The 14,245-nt window shown below is 39.7% G+C and overlaps 1 protein-coding gene across 2 annotated transcripts; it reads right to left on the bottom strand.

The window, feature by feature from the left end:
* Positions 1-339: 339 nt before the first annotated feature.
* Positions 340-5,250, bottom strand: LOC109951250 (interleukin-17C-like). 2 transcript variants are annotated; one of them, XM_020585628.1, is made up of 3 exons: positions 5,165-5,250; positions 4,829-5,058; positions 340-2,386 (listed from the first exon to the last, which is right to left on the bottom strand). In XM_020585628.1, exons 1-3 carry the CDS (start codon positions 5,186-5,188, stop codon positions 2,149-2,151), a joined length of 492 nt encoding a protein of 163 aa, XP_020441284.1. In that variant the 5' UTR covers positions 5,189-5,250; the 3' UTR covers positions 340-2,148. The 2 variants fall into 2 exon arrangements, with proteins under 2 accessions (XP_020441284.1, XP_020441285.1); XM_020585629.1 differs by having other exon boundaries at positions 5,180-5,226.
* Positions 5,251-14,245: the final 8,995 nt, after the last annotated feature.

Genomic DNA, 14,245 nt, shown 5'->3' with positions numbered 1-14,245 from the left:
TTATGAGGGAAGCCTGGTACAAAAGGGGGCATAGGGAGCAACATTTGTGATTAGGCTCTTAGCCCGTGGAAAAGAACTGTTACACAGTCCAGTGGATATTGCCTGTATACTCAGGAGACTCTTTGCAGATGGCATGATAAAGAGGTGATGTCAGGGTGAGAGGGATGTTAATGGCCTTTCTGACACACCTTTCCCTGTAATGTCAGATTTTTAAGGGCTTGCATTGCAAAGAATTCAAATGAGTGGGGCTTGATACGTGTGGGGGCCGGTAATTTCAGGATGCAGGTCATGACCCCTTGGGGCTACTGCTGCACTTGTGACTACAATAATTTGTCCACACTCACCTGTTTAGAATGGCACCTGCTACCTATTGTAGTTTTAATGTGCTCTATCCATTAATGTTCTGTACTGTGTTGGATACTTTAAAGTCTGGTACCATTTGAGAATACAGGTGTAAGTCAAATTCTTGAGTAATGTTCAACTAACGCATGACTCGTGATTTAATGAATGATTTACTGTATCATGAATTCCTGTTACACACCGTTAACAAATGATCTCATTACTATGGCTTTATATGACTACCTCATACTTAATAGATTATCAATTAAGGGTTGTTCATTCATATGTACATCATACATTGGTTGAAATGCCACCACATTAGCTGCATTCCAGTTGCACAAATGTTCATTTCAGACCCATGGATTTAGTCAGTTCTCTATAAGCAGACTAGAACCTACTTTTATATCTTTGTCATTTTTAATTTTTCTTCAGTATGAAAGTTATCCAGTGACAGCTATCTGTACAACCATGGGTATACCGCAAACAGAAACTGTTAATAGGTCATTTGGCATACATTTAATGGGGCCAAAATATAACACTGTATATGGGCTAAGCAGGGACTGAAGGGGTTGAGGCCCCAACAAACTCAACAACTAAACATCCCCAGTGGCCCCAAATTATGAGGACTGTAGTTTTCCATGATTTTACAGCATGAATAATCGTCCAGCCAAAGTAAGAAAGCTGTAAGTGAGGAGATGCCATTACCATACAAAAGACAACAGGACAAGTGGCTCAAAGAAACATTTACTTGTGTTAAACACATATATATTGTAAAAAAAATGTGTTGTTGCAAATTAATAAAAACATGGACAAAGCTGAACAAATGTTTCAGATGAGATGAGCAGCTGCATGAGTGAATGAGGCTTTTTTGTGCTTTCATATTTTACACAAGACAAAATAATTTAAAGATTAAACTGTGACAAGAAGCTACCTCAGTGGGTCAGTGGAGGGCCATGCCATTACAAATCTGAGAGCCACTTCACATTTAATTTGGTCACGAATTTTTGCATCATGATCAAGGTTTAGAAAAACAAAACTTATAAATTCAACTTTACATCATAAACTGTTTTAAAGTGTAAAACAATGTGATAATAAATCCACATTTACGCCCTTTATCCAGCAATGGGTGATATTCCTAGCTGGCCAAATGAGTTTAAACTTAATTCACTGGTCACGTTACAGTAATAGAGTCTTCATGATCTTTGACAAAATAAATAAGATATAAACATTATTTTTAAAAGCATATTAAAAAGAAACACTGTGGGGATCCTCACATTTATTATAATGAAGCATAATATTTAACATTTATGCCTCAATACTCAGAGTTATTTGATGCACTTCACTGTTTTTAAAGGTAAAGCTTTAAAGATTAATAATGTGGTGTCTGAACAAAATGTCATAGCACTCCATCTCAAAGTTGTGTAGATATTTTAATCCAGTCAGTGTAGTGAACTGTGGCAGTGTGAACAGCACCGTGGCATTGGCCTGGCTAAAAATCTACAATTACACCTGTCAAGACAAATATCTAATGAGATTTTGAATGAGTTTTCTTACTTCTGGAATAGGACTCAGGAGTTCTGGTTTCACTGTGGCTCTTTATGACACACCCTTGAAACCACCAAAACCTATTTCTAAAATTAATGATGATATACTTTAAGAAGACAAACAAATGACTATAGTATTCTATGACACCATAGTAGATCACATAGAGATACTAGATGGATTAACTTTTTTATAGTTAACTTTAGTACAAGTTAAAGTCAGCCCTGATGTGAGTGTATGATTAGAATAGTTCACTACTAGTGCAGATCACCTATTGGACTTGGGCACAACACAAGTGCAGGCCACTGGGACTTTCATAAGGTCCTTTTTGACCACGTATTTGTTTGGGTCATGCGGGCACAGAGTCTTCCTTAAGACCATGAGATGAGAAAACACAAGCACAGAGTTGTATGTTAGATCCTCATACTGGTCGATGATGCAGCCCTGACAAAGGCACTCTGCAAGAGCAATCACCTCAGGGAACCTGTTGACGTCTCGGTCTAGGCTGAAGGAGACAATCGGACAGAACAGACATCACTCACACAGCAATAAATACGGTAGCTGAATACATCACAAAGATTTGGCCATCTCCATCTTCTGCTGCACCATTGTTTTTTAGCTTTGATTATCATAGTTATTTTTGTGTGTAACTGTTGCCTATTGTGAACTGTGAGAATGTTTCTCATCTGAGTGCCTAATGATAGCTAAAACTACTAAGTTAAGTCATTTACAGGCATGCAAAACAATGCTAAGAGAAGAGAATATTAATATATGTGTGACACACAACATTTAATTTGTATTTGAAATATACAACGGAGAAAACCCTTGACTCAATATGTGCAAAACAATGAAATATGGAATATTAATGCTGCTAGCATTATGGACTAACATCTAAAAGTAAAAATCCTTCACTTTTACTCACAAACTTAAAAATTAACACTATTTATCAAAGTGTTTTGAATTTATGAAGAATTTAAGAGGTTAAGAAATTACCACATTAAGGAAACGCCTCTGTTTTCTGTCTCCATTCATGAATTCCAGTGCATGACAATTGGTTTTCTGTCTGACTTGATCCCTGACTCCTATTTACTCTGGTATCATACAAAACCATGATTAATTCTTGCAACAGAATAAATGGGTCGATGGTAACTGCTACAGTCAGTATACATTATATAAATAGTTATCACAGGATGCATGTAGTTCTAGTCTACATTACAAACACTTCATAAAAACTAAAGTGACACAAAAATTTGTAGTAACTGGGATCTGAACATTCTTAGAGTAACATCTGTACGTCCGGTGTCTGACCTGCGGTAGTCATAGTTTGACTCATGTTTCAAGGACAAATGCCAAACATTCCTTAGTTCCAGCTTCTAAGTTGCACGTGTTAGGGAAAAGTCCAAAATATAAAAACAGATATTTCACCAGATATTTCTCTTCTATTTTTCTTCTCTTCCTCTTCCATAAATCATTTGTCAGGTGACCTTTTGGAGAGCCCAACTTCTAGGTTGGGAACTACTAGACTGATACAGCTAACTGGATAAAGTGTAAGTGCCACATTGAGCAGCTACAAGATGCATCAGATAATTATTTGGTCTGTAGAAATATGTCTTAATTTCCTCAGAATACAATGAGACATCTTCAAAGGTCTTATTTTATTTGATTAAGAGTCCAAAACCCAAAGAAACCCAAACTCTTGATGATATAAAGAGGATTAAATTAGCAGATCTTCATATCTGAGAAACTGGGACCAGATTTTGACATTATCAAACTATTTAATGATTAATTTTTATCAGTCCACTAATGGATTACAGCTCTCTCATATAATCATATAAGCCGTCACAGGATCCAGTTTTCTACTAAATTTGCATCATACTGTGTTGCCTTTATTGTTTCAAGTTTTGTAGTAATAACAATCTTAAGTACTATTTTAACCGAAGTAATTTGCTTAGTATTTTCACATTGTCTTATGCAGGCAAAATGTAAGTTTTCCTCAGTTGATACCAGGTGGTGAGATAGCTGAGCGTGTTTGTCCCCCTGCGGGTTCCGTAGCAACATGACGTAATTAAGCTACCTGTGCTTTTTGGCAAAAGAGTGTACAACAATATAGCAAATTCATACAAGTTGTAAATCAAAACATTCTCAGACATTACAAATTTGATTTAGACAAGAAAAACAAACAGTGGCGCCTGCAGGATTATATTTTATAGTACGTACACGAACTGCCTACAGCAACATAGACTTTGTTTAATGAGAAACGTTTCTTATTATAACAAGATACTTTGCTTTACGAGATACTTTCATCTCAAAATATATTTGTCACTTTATTTCGACATGCCATATTTTCTTGTTATGACGACACAGGCTACTTTGTCATTATAACATCACAGCCTGCTGTATTTTCTCATAATAACGCGAGCCCCGCACATCCTGGAGTGAGTGCAGCGCGCACACTTGGGCATCACCTACGTAACTCATTCATTTCAGCAGCCTCTCTCTCATCAGCACCTGGTTTCTCTCAGTAACCTGGCTACTTAAGTGCATGTAAACGCAGTCACTGATTTGACACTTATATCTACGCACAATAATTATTCCACAAAATAACACATATGCAGTTCATGAGCCAAGCTAAGTAAAAAATACCCTGCACATGTCCCGATGACGTGACAGACATTACAGGTGCAGTCAGCGTGCGGCTGCTGTCACTCACTCCAAGCTGTGCAGGGCTGACGTGAGGGAGTAGAAACGACATGGTCCACTTTAGGGGTGTGTGATGTCAGATAGCTCTTCGGGCCATAAATGTCAGACTGTATTTTTCTACATATCTTGATTGCACAATGGCTGCTAGACGCGGTGGCGAAACACTTGAGCAAAATCATTTTAAAAATGTACAAACAGTGCGTACAGGGTTACGGCTCCACTGAAAGCAACAGTAACGTGGACTTGCCTGTACTTCCACGGGGACAGGGAGCGGTGGCTCTTGTCGTTGTTGTCCACCTGAGCGCACGTGCGCGTGTCCTGCACCGGGATTTCAGAGACAATCCGGGGTACCTGATTCCTCCTAAAATGGTTAATGCGGTGGTTCAGCTCGTCCGCGGTGACGCATCTGGGTGTCCTAGGTGTAGTGGGAAGTGCATATTTCTGGTCGTTGAAGATCAGCAGCAACCAGAGGGAGATCTATAAACATAAAAAAACACACATTTTAGAAACACCTGACTGTTGGTAAATGAAAATATATCCTCCGAGCAAAGTGCGCTCCCCTATGGTTCGCGTTCACTATTACCATTTGCAGACTAACCCATGTCATCTTGAACCCGGGCAGGTTTGTTGTGTGACCGGCATTGATTGCAGTATATATTTGAAGACCCTGTAGTATATATATATATATATATAAGCATCCTGCTTCCATTTTGTCTGGGAAAATCCTGAAGTTAGTAGGCTAGTTTATTTTACTGAATCCTCAGAGACGTAATCCCGCCCAGTGCACTGGGCGGTGTTTTCATCTCACTCTGACGTTGATTTTAAAGGTAAAAACCTGAACACCTCATCTTAATTAGCTATTTATCTGATTTAGATAACCTGTGTAGTCTACTGTGTACACTATATACTGTACCTAAGAGTACTTAACTTGTACAGGTCTCTAGTTCCTACTCTGTTTTATCCCTGTTTATCATTTCAATGAAAATTCCTTTGCTTCCTGTCTGTTTCTACTGCTTTTTCTGCATTGTTTGCACCGTTTGTTGGCGTTAATACTGCTATCTTGTTATATTACACAGCCTTATGCCGGTTACTGTTTTGCACATTGAGATCCGTCAAATTCCTCGTGAGTCCGTCACACCTGGCCAATAAAGCTGATTCTTTATAGCAGCTATTTCTAAGTAACATGATGCTACTTAACCCCCGTTGTAATCATTTATAAGCAATAGGCTATAACACTTTAGTGTAGTTATATGTACAAAAGTGCATTTTAATTTATGTATAGGCTAGTACTAATACTTGTACCTTCTCCTATTAAGTATTTAATGACAGCTGTGTTATATTGTCATTTAGTTTTGGTTTATATAGAACGACATGCATAGGAGTTAATTTTTTTGACAGACAAAAATTGCCTGGCAAAGTAGCCTGATGAAAGTGATCATAAAGAGCTGTGACAGAGACAGACACTAGTCTCATTTGTGCAGTGGCCCACACCAAATACAGGTCTCAGCTTCAGTTGGGTCAACATAAAAAAGTCCTAGCCTGGAAAGGTCAACGAACAGCACACAGGTGTAGCACTGTTAGGACCGCTCACACACAGGAGGGTGAGTGAGCGAAAAAATAAGAGAATGGACCCAGATGGCTGACTTCAGTGCAAGCAAGACTTTAATGGTGCTGTACAGACTATTTACAAGTGTAGTGAGATAAAAGGCTAAACAGAAATATGGGGATGATAACCGGGTGTCGATCAGTTACTGAAACAGTTCAGTGAAGTGATGGGTGAGATCGGCCTAGCTGCAGACACTGCGGTCACTCTTGAGCTGACCGGTAGAGGTGGGACACAGCTGAGAAGACAGGGTAGAAACAGGCGGTGAGCAGATAGAATCTGGTGACTGTGTACCGACCTGGCTGGTGGAGGCTGGAAGGGTGGTGAGGAGCAATGGTCCGGGGGTAACTGTCCATGGAGGAGATCAAGAGGAGGAAATTGAGTGGGCAGACGAGAGGAGAAAAATCAAAACTGGATATACGAATATATAAAGCAAAATGGCACTGGTTGTCAGCCTGAGAGTAATGACAAACCAGTAACAGAGTAACAAGTGAGCTGGGTATAAGTAGGGTGAGGGACTAAGGGAATGCAGCTGGTGTAAATCAAGGAATCAGTGTGCAACGTGGAGAAAACCGACACAGAAGTAATAAGAGAGGGAGGTGAGAAAGGCAGGTGCAGCCAGGCAAACCTGACAAACACTGCATGGCAGATAAATGAACTGATAAGAAACCAGGTCAACTAAAAAGCAAGTTAGACTCTATAGCAGTTAACACTACCTTTATTTGTTATGTGAGCGATTGGAAAAGTAAATGACAACACACTGCTGATTAAAGTCACACCAGGCTCAGAGCCTCTGCACAGCATGAGTTGATCTCCAAAAGACACAAAAGAACTGGGTGCAAAACAACCACAATGAGATGCTAAATGAATACAAAGAGATTAAAAACTACAAAGAGATGAAAAGCAATCACAGACAAAACTACACTAAACCAACTACAAATATAAAAAAAGAACTATGATGTATAAGACCTGACAGACAGAATATAAAATAAACACAAGACAATATAGAAGGCATATAGATAGGATCCAAAATGCATACAATTAACTATAAGCATAAGTTATAGTGGAATTAAACTAGATTACAGTGCTGTGCAAAATATAAATAAATAACCCAAAATGTCCCCATATATCAACCTATATATTTTTCTGAAATGAACATTCTACAGAAGAAGTCTGGACACATTTTCCTACTGAACTGAAGAAGAAAATGTGTCCAACTTTTGACTGGTAGTTTATGTTTAATCTAAAAATTGAACTATTACTAATGTTAGTCTTTGACTGCATGACTTATAGTACAGTATTTCTATTTTGTGGTAATACTACTTTTACTTATCAGCCTCCACCTTTTTGGCACAGTCTAAATGTCTTTTTTGACTCATTATTGTGTGGGTGTACACTGAGAATATAGACAAATGTCACGTTTTGTTTGTTTTGACTTTTTTCTGGAATTTCTTGACAGTTCTACTATCAACCCCTCCTTATTTCAAAAATTCTGTGCGCATTGTTTTAGTGTTATGATATATTCAGTACTATGTGTGTTGCCATGGATCCAGCAGAAAAGAAACAGCATATCATTGTGAACACTGTCCCACAGCCAGAGCAGCTCATGGGTAGGCCCAGATACGCACGGCGTAGTGCGTAGAGCAGGTGAGGGGGTGGGTGCTGGCAGCACAGTGTATGAACACTGATACTGATTTAGAGGTAAAACGGGGATTTGAGCGAGCTGATGTTGGGCGAAGCAGCGACATTTTCACAAGTTTGTGTTTTGCCTGTTTAACAGCAGTTTGATAAACTGCTCATATAGTCTCCATTACTGGCGGCTTTTGTTGCATGCATGATTAACAAGCATTATGGTCCTTGGACGTTCTCTTTTCAGTTGTGTGTGTGTTTCTGTGTGTGTGTGTGTGTGTGTGTGTGTGTGTGTGTGCCCTTGTGTAAACAATCAGTCCTGATATGTTGTAAACGTCACATCTCTCCCTCCCCTTCTCAACCTGCTAGATATAAGTGTCTTGCAGGCTGTATTCAGAAACAAAGTTTTGTTTGGCTCTCCCACTTCCTAGATGAACCTCTGATTGTAAAAAGGCAAAGAAAAACGTTGTTTGTTGAAGTTGTCCAACCACAGATACTATTCTACCAAGACTGTCTTACAAAAGAAAGACTATTAACAATTCCAGTGAGTCTGTAGTTATATTATCACCATTTCAAATTCTGTGTGGATGAAGGAGTGAAGGCAAGTCTACAGGGTCATCAGTTTGTTGAGTTGGGCCCACGACACCAAGAAGGCTCAACATTGTGTTACAGCATCCCAGAACCACCCCCCTCTTTGCCAACACCCAACTCTTCATCTACTCAGGCTAGTTGTTACCAAACAGTCACTAGCACTAGCAAACATTTCATCTGCTGTTCTAGCCACCAAACATTATAAATAACTCACCAACTATTTCAAATAGCTCACCAGATAACTAGCCAGACTTCTGCGTCCTTTTATATTGCACCAGAAACCACCCTGTCTTAATATTCATTCCAACATTTTTTTAGATTAAACATAAACTACCAGTCAAAAGTTGGACACATTTTCTTCTTCAGTTCAGTAGGAAAATGTGTCCAGACTTCTTCTGTAGAATGTTCATTTCAGAAAAATATATAGGTTGATATATGGGGACATTTTGGGTTATTTATTTATTTATGTTTTGCACAGCACTGTAATCTGGTTTTATTCCACTATAACTTATGCTTATAGTTAATTGTATGCATTTTGGATCCTATCTATATGCCTTTTATATTATCTTGTGTTTATTTTATATTCTGTCTGTCAGGTCTTATACATCATAGTTCTTTTTTTATATTTGTAGTTGGTTTAGTGTAGTTTTGTTTGTGATTGCTTTTCATCTCTTTGTAGTTTTTAATCTCTTTGTATTCATTTTGTGTCTCATTGTGGTCACTGGGAGGTGACAGTAGTACAGTAGGTAGAGCAGTCATCTCCCAACCAGAAGGTTGAAGGTTTGAACCTCAGTGCCGACAGTCCACATGTTGAATTGTCGTTGGGCAAGACACTGAACTTGCCCCTGATGGTTAGAGCCATCAGTTGAGTTGGCGCCACAGATGGCTGCCATCGGTTCTGTACTGGAAACAAATTCCTAATGTGTAACATACTTGGCCAATAAAGGTGATTATCCTTATCCTCCAACAATGCAGTCAGACTTACACTATGCTCTCTTGAAGTTTGCTCATGCAAACACCTGGAAGAAGGCCTCAAGCAGCTGCATGTATCAAACACTTTTACTAAGTCTGTCCTGCTATGATAGTTTACTTCATCTTAATCAGCTTAACAGGCACAGTCTTCTCATCTGTTGCCGTTTATAAATCACTTACCTATTTCTACCCTATTCACACACCTTTCTTCTGCTCCAGAGCCACACACTGGACCTTGCTACACCATCAGCTAGATTCCCAATTACCTGTCTTAGTCTGTGCCATTTTATACCTAACTCCCTTAGCAGAGCGACAGCTGACTTGGCTACAAATCCCCTACAACCAGCCTCCACGGGGAAGACTTTAACTTTCCAGCCATGCTCCTCTGCGTCCATGGCTAACTCAACAGTTTCTTCCTCTCATAAGCTCTATCTATAGTGTCCTTCCAGAAAACTGTAAGCTTGACAAAATACACAGTCTGCTGTGTTACTAACCACAACACAAGGTCTGGTCTGAGGTTAGTGCTGACTATCTCCTCATGAACTATCAGCTAATTCCCTAAATCTACTTTCATTAGTTGGCCTGCATCCTGCCTGTTCAGAATGACTTGTTCCTGCCTTTTTCACCCTCACAAACAAAATCCCCTCCTCTTCCTTCTTCTCCTCCATTGAGTCTGCCTATAAGCACCTACTTTTACATTTTACATTTTACACCCTGAGAGGATGTGCTAAGGTGACACAGTTTATCTTTCCTCACTCCACTTTCATCTAAGATGGTATTTTCCAGCTTCTGACTGGCTGAACACACCTGAGCCAGGTAGTCAGCAGCAGGTCAGGCAGGGATAGTTGGAAAACAAGCAGGACAGCGGCCCTCAAGGACTGGAATTGGCCACCCCTGCTTTTGGATGAGAGGTGAAACGTCTTCGGCCTAAAAAAAGCCTAGTCCAGTTGATTTTTCTAAGTTTTTTCAGCAAAACCACCATGTCCAAGCTGTACCTGCCCTACAACATCCATATGTTTAAGAGCTGCCTGAGCCTGCAACACTGCCTCCTTTGGGCTCCACCTCCTCCCTGCTGACACTGTTGGTGCTGCACTCTGCACAGCTACATCCCTGGATTCTGACAGCGTTATCTCCAGTCTAGCCTTGGTGCATTTAAGCTCCTCTATTAAACCGGTTATAGGGAGCTCCAAAATCCATCTTCCATACAGGGCCACACTGTTGAGGCAGCGTGGAGTCCCAGCCACTTACTAATGTAGGTGCTAAACATTCTCTGTAGCTTCTCTATCTTAGAAACTGGTACATCACGAGGAAAAGGATAATCACCTTTATTTGGCCAAGCATGTTACACTGTCATACACTGTCAGTGGCCATAACAGCTGTGGCAAAAGACCAAACTGTAAGCACCACATTTTGAGTTTGCCTGGAAGGCCTGATGCCTGTATGCTCTTAATCACATCAACTGCCTGCTGTCTCAAGCCCTGAATCTGATCTTTATCACTAAGAGCTGCATCATACCATCTACCTAAACCTTTGACTGGCTTTGACAGAACCTTTGTTTAGACAGGACACCTTTCACTATTGAAATACTCTTGATTTCTCTGACTTCACCTTAAAGTAAACCTCTAGTTCTTTTTTAGGCACTTTCAAGGTGCCACTTTTGTCCTTATTAAACAGTGCCTTGGTGAACTTATATGGATCCTTACAAAAACCTGTCCTACACATTTCTTTTTCCATCTAGCTTTTCTCAGCCTTTCTGCTCTCCTGTATGCCAACCTACGTTTCAGATCATTTTGCAACATATTCATGCCCTCTTTCTCACTTGATGGGGCACTTTGCAAGTATTTGGTCATAAACCAAATGTTGGACAAATTAAACTTTACACCTGAGGTTGGTGCTACATGAAAGATCAGCGGATGACCAAGGTTTTTACAAGTCAGGGGATTATGAATGCCTGTACCAAATTTCATAGCAATCTATCCAAATGTTGCTGAGATATTTCATTAAACACTGTAAATGTGATGTTATGGTTGAGCTATAGGAAAAATAATTAGATCACTAAAGTCAGTAGGATTTATCCACTGAAGGTCATGAATGTCTGTGCAAAATCCACCCAGTATTTGTTTAACTACCAGTATTTCAGTCTGGATCAATGTGTTGGACCAACACAGCTATACATAAAGTGATGCAAGATGGGACATCTAGAAGCAGCCTTCTTGTTTTCCTTGCACTGAGAAACTCCCAGCAAAGCTGACTTCCATTGTAGGTTTCAGGTATTCACACAAGGAACCAAAAAGGGGAATGCCAGATTGGATTTCCCAGTTACATCATCATCTTGTACTGCAGTATGTGCTCATGCACGCAGTTTCCATGTTGCTATGCTTAGAAATGGTTAGAGGTCGATTAAAAAATTACCAATAACACATTATGCTTCACATAATCATGGGTGTTTATTTATTTATTGACTGACTTTTTCTAACAACACTATGTATGAAGCTATTTGTCATAGTGTAACTTTTATAGTAGTACCACTGGGAATCTCCAAAGTCTTAAAATACCAAATCCTGTACAATAACTTTTACAACTTGGAGCAATAAAAAATTACTATGACAGCAAAGGGACTATCTCTGTGAGAGAAATAACAGCATTTCTCATTCAAATTCCTAATATATGTGGACTGAGATCTTTTTAAGTGGTATTAGTCCTTGTGATACTAGACAGGGACCTTGACAGGGCTATTTGTGAATTATGGGGAAGTGACAGTGGTGTGGTGGGTAGAACAGTTGTCTCCCAACCGGAAGGTTAAAGGTTCATATTTCGGTCCCTGCAGTCCAGATGTCGAAGTGTCCTTGGGCAAGACACTTTGTTTCTCTCTGGATCACTTGTTAATGCATGTAAAACCACTCAGCTGAGTGTATTAACATTTTGATGTCGTGTTTTGATTTAGGCTGTTGGACACAGGTGACATGTTATACTCTTGTGTGCAAGTAAAATAAATCACACCCCAGCATGTGTCAGGAAATCCAACCACAATAAACAAATATCACAATTACATGGCTCTTGATCAGCTTTAATTGTAGTGCCTTTTGGCAGAAACACCAGTCACGCCACTTGGATTATGTGATTTCACAGCAGTCTCCTCCCCCTTAGTATAAATGTTTGTGGTCTATACTTAGATGCTCCAACATAATGAGCTCATTCACAAAGCTGACTTGCATTCTTTCATAGATAACAGCCCCTCTGGCAGCGTGTGAGGCCGTACTTGAACTAAATGCTAATGTCAACATGCTAACATACTAACTGGCTATTGCTGCCTATAATAAATAGCATATGAGTCAAAAGTCAAAGAGAGACCTCTATGCAGTCCAGTACAACAGCTCTGCCTTAACAGCTACAGTATCTTTGCAAAGTTTATAATGCTGAGGTGTCTGTTGGCACTGTCATATGTTTCAACAAACCTTAGTGTCACCCCTCAAGTCAACAGGGAGTGGGCAGTATAAATGTTTTTGGTTCCTTTAATTTTTATATTTCATTTGTAGCTTTGTTAGAGCCACACTGTTTTCATATATTGAGGTCTGGGCAGAAGGAACTGGTCCACTAAATAAGCTGCTGACATTTTAGTTTGCCTGGTCTCTTATTCACCATACAGCCAGTTCTGTGGTAAATGTCGCATATGAATGAAATATGATGATACCTAATGATGCTGTTCACATCAGTGGAAGCACTGAGAGTTTTACAACTTGCACTTAAGCTGAGAAATTGCATCCTTGTGACTAAGGGGTCGGTCCAGTGAAGTTATCCAGAGATTCGTAGACGCTGAGTTGTTTGATGAGGGGTGTATGTTTATACGTCATCATGACAAAAGGAGAAACCTATCAGATGACTCACACACAGGGTTACTGGGACAGTGAAAGAAAATCTGCTAGACTGGGAGGAAATAGGAAGAAAACATAAGAGTTTGTAATTTTTTAAAGTGAAACAAATGCACGCCAAGCACAGTGGGAAATCCGGCTGCTGTGTGTGACTCAACATGAAAACATTAGGAAGTGATGACAAAAATATGGCAACTGTAGTTTTTAGAAACTTTCCTTTAGAAAGTTTAGTACTTTAGAATTTGTTAATAAGTAATAAGTTAAATTAAATAACAGGTGCACAGTGTCAACAACCACATAATTTAAATTGAATGTTTGTTCAATTGTCGGTCTGTTTTGCTGCACTTTTAGCTCAGTGTGAGTTATGCGTGGCCTATACACACATAGACACTCATACTCCCCTCGTCCTGGAGGTCAGTGTCCAGTGGTCTCTCGATGACTTCACTGGACCCACACCTTAGTCGCTAGGAGAAAGCAAAACAGTTTTATGTTAGGGAGAATAATCAAATGTCGAATTTGACATCATAGAAATTTATAATGGTTTTCTCAATTGTTATCATCTGGCGCCATGTTATGACTTGAAGAGCACAATGAGTCACAATCATGTGCTAATGTGTCACAAGGTCAAGGTCAAAGTGTTCACTTGTCATGCACAGTTAGGAAACGTGTTTCCCTGTACAATGAAATTCTTACTTTGCCGTCCACATGAATGCCACAAAATACAAATTAAATATAAAGTAGATAAATAAGTAACACAAAATCTAAGGCACTTTACAGGTCGACAGTACATGACGTATTTCCTGGTAACAAACTCCTCAGCTGTTTAGGAGTCTGATGGCAGAGGGAAATAAAGAGTTTTTCAGTCTGGAGGGAGTGGGAGTCATACTTCTGAACCTCCGGCCAGAGGGTAGGAAGGCGAACAGTCCATGCTGGGGGTGTGTGGGATCTTTGAGGATGGAGGCAGCCTTCCTACGCACCCTGCAGGGGGAAATGCTCTGCA

Source organism: Monopterus albus, unplaced genomic scaffold, assembly GCF_001952655.1.
Source record: "Monopterus albus unplaced genomic scaffold, M_albus_1.0 scaffold372.1, whole genome shotgun sequence".
Taxonomy (NCBI): Eukaryota; Metazoa; Chordata; class Actinopteri; order Synbranchiformes; family Synbranchidae; genus Monopterus; species Monopterus albus.
This window is presented reverse-complemented; position numbering and strand designations above follow the sequence as displayed.